The 5,930-nt window shown below is 42.0% G+C and overlaps 1 protein-coding gene across 1 annotated transcript in view; it reads left to right on the forward strand.

Annotated features, from left to right (window-relative positions):
• The window catches only part of AGPAT3 (1-acylglycerol-3-phosphate O-acyltransferase 3), a 90,372-nt gene extending 84,753 nt beyond the window's left edge, over positions 1 to 5,619 (forward strand). The window contains exons 8-10 of the mRNA XM_009283018.1: positions 1,810 to 1,885; positions 3,397 to 3,595; positions 4,277 to 5,619. Of these exons, the coding sequence (XP_009281293.1) occupies positions 1,810 to 1,885; positions 3,397 to 3,595; positions 4,277 to 4,365 (364 nt within the window). The 3' untranslated portion in view covers positions 4,366 to 5,619. The remainder of the gene's footprint in view (positions 1 to 1,809; positions 1,886 to 3,396; positions 3,596 to 4,276) is intronic.
• Positions 5,620 to 5,930: the final 311 nt, after the last annotated feature.

Below are 5,930 nucleotides of genomic sequence, written 5' to 3' on the forward strand. Positions count from 1 at the left end.
CCCCAGTTTATGTACTGAGCATGACGTCACATGGTATGGAATGTTTCTTTGGCCAGTTTGGCTGTGCCCCCTCCCAGCTTCTTGTGCACCTCCAGCCTTCTCAGTCGGTAGAGCATGGGAAGCTGGAAAGTCCTTGACTAGTGTAAGCACTACTTAGCAACAACTAAAACATCGGTGTGTTATCAACATTATTCTCATCCTAAATCCAAAACACAGCACTGTACCAGCTACTAGGAAGGAAATTAACTCTATCCCTGCCGAAACCAGGACACCCTATTAAAGAAACTAATGACTATGTTCAGATAATTTTGATTTAAAACATGTTTGTGGACTGAATCAACATTCTCAGGATGCTTTTCTACACTTGAAGCTTTTTCTCTGTTTTGGAGAGGAAGCTATGAGAATAAGGAAACTATTTTTACAGGTTTTTTGCTGAAAATTGAACGTGTCCTTAATATGCCAGCAGACTTAGCTCAGAGAAAGGAAGCATGTAAGCTCTTGTTCTTGGTATATGCGTATGCAGTTACCTGTGCAGAGGTAAGAAGCTTAGCTCTCTGCAAAGGATCCAGTCTTTCTCCTGAGTGGCTCCAGAGAAAATAATCAGCTAAATGACCAAATGTTATTGCTGTGAGTACCCTCTAGTGGTGACAACTTTACTAGAGAGCTTTCAGGAAATGACTTTTTACTGAGCTTTTATTGAGCGTTATTTATATTAATTGAGCAGCTCCTGCTGTTAGAGCTAATGAAAGTAAATCTGTAAAATCTGGTGTTCAATTCATTTATAGGATGCAGAAATTATTAGAAATGTATTAGAATATCTTCCCTCTGCTGCTGCAGACTCGAAGGCTTTAGTTCGTACTGCGGAAATACATTCCCCGGTTGGGCAGCAGCAAATAAGTTGTATCTGGGATCACTGTGTCTAGAGCCCTCCCAGAGGTCACCCTTCTGTTCTTACTGCCCTGCTGTAAGAGGGCCCTGATACAGTCCGAGTGTTGCCAAAATACATTCGAGCTGAGGGTAAGGTGTGTGCCTGCCCTCTACAGACTGAGCAACTTCTTTCTGAATTGAAACAGGACTGAGGTGTGTGCCACTGAGAAAGGAGACGATACATTTGTGGGCATGTTAGTGGTCTATCTCGGAAAATAAAAGAATGCAGGAAAATGGTTGGCTCTTCACCACTAGAAAGAGGCTCTTAAAAGGTGCCTGTTCGTGGTGAGGTCAGGTCAGTACCTGGAGCTGGGCACAATTTTCATATGCACCCAGAACTGCATGCCTCAATCTGTAGGGCTGGAGAGGCACGGAGAGAGAAGTGCAGTCGCTGTAGAAGATGATGTTTTCCTTAGAGTTGGTATGAAGTGGATTTTTAACCACCCCTCCCATTCCTTCCAAAATGGGGTTTTCACTAACAAAATGTAACAGACAATTATCCTGGGGTTTGCCGCTTGCTTGTCTTTTCCCAGCCCTGGATGCCTCAGTCTGAGGTCACTGGGAATCAACTGGTGGCGGTTCTGGTGAAGGAAGAAGAGTATTTGAATGGGAAATGCTTGTTTTACTAATGTGCTCTGAAATCGATAGGAGCTTGTACAGTTTCTTTTGTCTTAGGAGTCTGAGTTTTAGGTGGAGAATCGGGTGTTATTTAAGTCCCAGTTCTGTGCATTTAAGACCTCTGCCATCAGTGACAGTATTACCTGTTAGCTTATGCCCTTCATTGAATGGAAGATCTTCCCTACTAGAGGTCTAAAGTCAACTACCTGGATTTTCCCTTAATTCTTTTTTTTTTTTTCTTTTTTAATCTCTCTACTAAACTAGGAGATTTCCTCTGGAAGATATCCCTCAAGATGAAAAGGAAGCTGCAAACTGGCTTCATAAGCTTTACCAGGAAAAGGTAAACAGCTTTGCTTTCTTTTCTCTCTTTTGGGACTTTCACAGGGGTAGTGCATTAAGGCACTGAGTAATGCACACTCTTGCACTGGATGGAGAGAAGAGATGGAAATATTATGTATAATTTGGCAGCCATCCCTCAAACTACTGGAAGGAGCATTACAGAAGAGGCCCTGGGCCGCAGAGGGCTGGCTAGTGAGTAGGTCTCAAATTGCTGGGAAGCACAATGGGATTCAGAGATATGCCTGAGTTGCGGAAGACTAATAGCAATCCACCATCTTCCATATTCTTCAGCTCTTGGGTCTCTGTCATACATTTCTAAAAGGTCCATTTTCCCTGTGGGTGCATTTAGGCACTCAAGAAGAGTGATAACTGTATGTCAGGGACAGCCGGTCCTGGTTCTTAGCTGCAATTGTCCTTTGCTTTCATGTTTCTTTCACTGTCACTTTCCTTCTGCCTCCTGGTAATACCTCTGCAGTGGTGTGTGACATGGTACAGACAGTTCCTGGGATCTGCTGCCAGGGACTGATGTAGCACGTGGCCAGCATGCCTTCAAACGGCTCAAAGCTTTTCCTTGTGTCTTGTCTTTTTTTTTTACCTTAGATGGTTAATTTTTTGACCACAGATTTAACAGTTCTGTGGGGAGGAGGCAAGAACTGTAATTAATGTTGCCCAGCCCTAACTGGTGGATTGTTGAACTTGAAATGTGTATTTTGATTTTTGTGTTGCTTATCTTTGTGGGAAAACAGAGGAGCACAGAAACTTTACCTGTCTTGGGCTTTCTTCTGCTATGATAACCTGTGCTGCAGCATTTCCAAGCTTACGCTTAGTCTGTATGTAGGCAGCAGATTGTTTGTAAGAAATAAGAAATAGCCAGACTTGAGCCATCCTTCGCAATGGCTTGGAAACCTTTACAGAACATTCTTACAAACTGAGGGAAGAACGTGGGCATGCTGCTCCTTTGAGTGATGTGTTTCATCATGGCACCTCTCTGCAGGCTCAGCTCAGGATGCAACTGCTCTGTTGAAGTCTTGGGGTTATGGCTAGCACAGTGCTGTCTCTGCTGGTTAGCTTGTGCTTTGCCTTCCTCTTCTGGCTGTATAGACAGCATTTTTCTGCTCTGCTTTGCTAAATCATGCTGACCTTTTTGGAAGTAAAAACGGGAAGAAAAAGCATCCCGCAAAGAGGCAGGTAGTCTGAATTGGCCTCTGGCTTGACACTGCCCTAAATTCCTAAGCAATTAGGAGAAGAGATGAAGGTATTTGGTAGTGGAGAGGCTGATACGGTTTCAGTTTCTGATGGTGGCCAAGATTGCCTTCAAAGGGCTAATACAGTAGCCTTGGCGGTCAACAGAAATGCCCCAATAAATGACAGCAGATGGGAATGGATGCTGTGTACTCTTGACGGGTATTTACCACAGATACTGTCCTTCACTTTGTCCTGGAGTTGACTAGTCTTGGATTGCTTGGCACAAACATTATGAACATGTTTTTTTCTATCTTCTCTTTCTCCCAGGATGCTTTGCAAGAGATGTATAATCAGGAAGGCATATTTCCTGGCCAGCAGTTTAAACCTCCTAGAAGACCGTGGACTCTCCTAAACTTTCTTTTTTGGGCCACAGTTCTCCTCTCTCCTCTCTTCACATTTGGCTTTGGAGTTTTTGCAAGTGGATCACCTCTCCTTATCCTTGCATTCCTGGGACTTGTTGGAGCAGGTAATAAAAGCAGAGAAGATGCTAAGCCCAGAGTGACATGTAACAGGATCCATTACCTCCAATAAGTTCTGTGTATTAATATGAATGGGGCTTGCAGAAGAGTACTTGGAGCTCACTCTGTAGTCTTTACATTGTATAGCATTTTTATTATTTCAAAAGCTTTAATCCAGGCAGGCTTGCCTTCATATCTTAGGCAGTATCTATAGCAATCAATAGCAAGTGAGTCTTGTAGCCCATTATTATGGTGCCTGAAGGAGAAAATACTCTTACTGCGCACCTTTTCTGTGAATTAAAAAAAACCCAACAAACACAAAACTAACCAAACAAACATAAAAATCCCAACACCCCCCCCTCCCAAACAAAAAACCCTAACACACACAAAAAAAAACCCCAAAACGAAATGGGGGGGGGGAGGGTATGCTTCAGCATTCATACTACCTGTCCTGTTAATCAACATAGAAGCATTAATTATATTTTTAAATCTGGATTGTCCTCCTTGTTTATTGACATCTGACCTGTGATCTGTGTGCAGCCTCATACAGCGCACTGTTGGTCTGTAGTCACTACTGTCTTCAAGGATTGGGTTAACTCATGTTGGTTCTGCTTATGTGTTTACATGTAACTTCCTAAATCCTTGAACTGGTTTTAATATGCCTCCCATTTCTCTGTTATATTTTAAAGCTTCCTTTGGAGTTCGTAGACTGATAGGAGTAACTGAAATAGAGAAAGGCTCCAGCTATGGCAACCAAGAATTCAAGAAAAAGGAATAACTGGCAGCTGCAGTTCAGCACGTATAACCAGACTATGGTATCCAATTAACTTCAGTTAAAAAACAACAACAAACACTTAGAAACTATCTTTTTCTTAATAACTGATGACTAATATTAATGAATAAAACTTGAGCCAAGAATGAAGAAGTTGGAGGCATCAACTGAAGAGAACGCATCAACTTTCTGCCTGTTTAAGGATTACTGTAGTCAAACTATGGGAGAAAATCCGGGGTGGGGTGGAAGAAGAAGCTAATATTTCTTGCTTTGTTGGGGGACTTGGGGGTGGGGGGAGGAAAAGAGGGCATTGGCTGTGGCCACGTGCATCTTCAGATGACTGAATACACTGGTTTCTGTCAGGAGCACTACACTCACTTTTACAACAGGAGCCATTGAATGTTTCCTCTTGCTAAAGCCAACGTAATGTTTGTTGATTTCCAACTTTTTTTTATTGATGAGCCAGGACAAAACAACCCTTCCTAAATTAATTGACAGATGTTCATTGGGTTAGAATCATTTTGGAAAGGCTGTGTTGTCATGGCTACAGATTAAATTCTATTTGTATGTTACACTGATACTTTTTATTTTCAGGCAACGTCTTAAAACTTCTGTAATGCGAGAGAACGGATAGTGGAGTTTGGAAGCAGGGCATTATTGATCAGCGCATACCGTAGAACAGATCCACTAGTATTAAAACAGTATAGAATTCTCATCATATCTCCTGCTAACTGCTCAAGGCTGTTTAATTTTGAAGTATTACTTCAGTCTTGAGTGTTGCTTGCCCTGTTTCACATCATACGTGTACGATAATCTTGACTCTGTTTGGGTTTGTTTTGTTTTCTGAATTAATGGTGACCGTGGGATTTGGAGTCGTGCAAAGAAGGAAATTTATTCAATTGTCCCGACGTTTTCTCCTTTTATTTCTGTTCGCATCTCTCATCGCCAAAGTCCAGTTCAGCCAACCTCTCTCAGTAAACCGGGAGGCAGCAGCAGAAATCAGCACAATAGTTTTCAAAATGTCGTCTTTTACAAAAATTTGAAAAGGAGAGGTCTGTAGCAATCAGATTTCGAATACTGCCATCTCTTGAACTTTTAATGAGAGTTTTTTGACATTGATTCAAATGGGGCCAGGATCTTACCCTGTGTGCTGTAATGATAGCGTGTGCTGCACTTCCTGCTTGGTCGTCCTTTAGATGTTAGTGTGAAGTATATTGCAAGGTGAGCTGTGTTGTTAAGCGTTAGAAAGAGTATGGGGTCTCTTCAGGGATTTTAAATATCTTCAGTTTTGCTTGTGGACCTTTGGGTTTTTTCACTGAAAATTAGAGATCGGAATCATGGCTGGGGCTGTCTTTTTTTTTTTTTTTTTTTTTAAAGCAGTTACATTTTGCATTTGGCGCTTATTGAAGGTTTATTTCTGTTCGCATCTCTCATCGCCAAAGTCCAGTTCAGCCAACCTCTCTCAGTAAACCGGGAGGCAGCAGCAGAAATCAGCACAATAGTTTTCAAAATGTCGTCTTTTACAAAAATTTGAAAAGGAGAGGTCTGTAGCAATCAGATTTCGAATACTG

Source organism: Aptenodytes forsteri, unplaced genomic scaffold, assembly GCF_000699145.1.
Source record: "Aptenodytes forsteri isolate BGI_AS27 unplaced genomic scaffold, ASM69914v1 Scaffold2, whole genome shotgun sequence".
NCBI classification, from domain to species: domain Eukaryota; kingdom Metazoa; phylum Chordata; class Aves; order Sphenisciformes; family Spheniscidae; genus Aptenodytes; species Aptenodytes forsteri.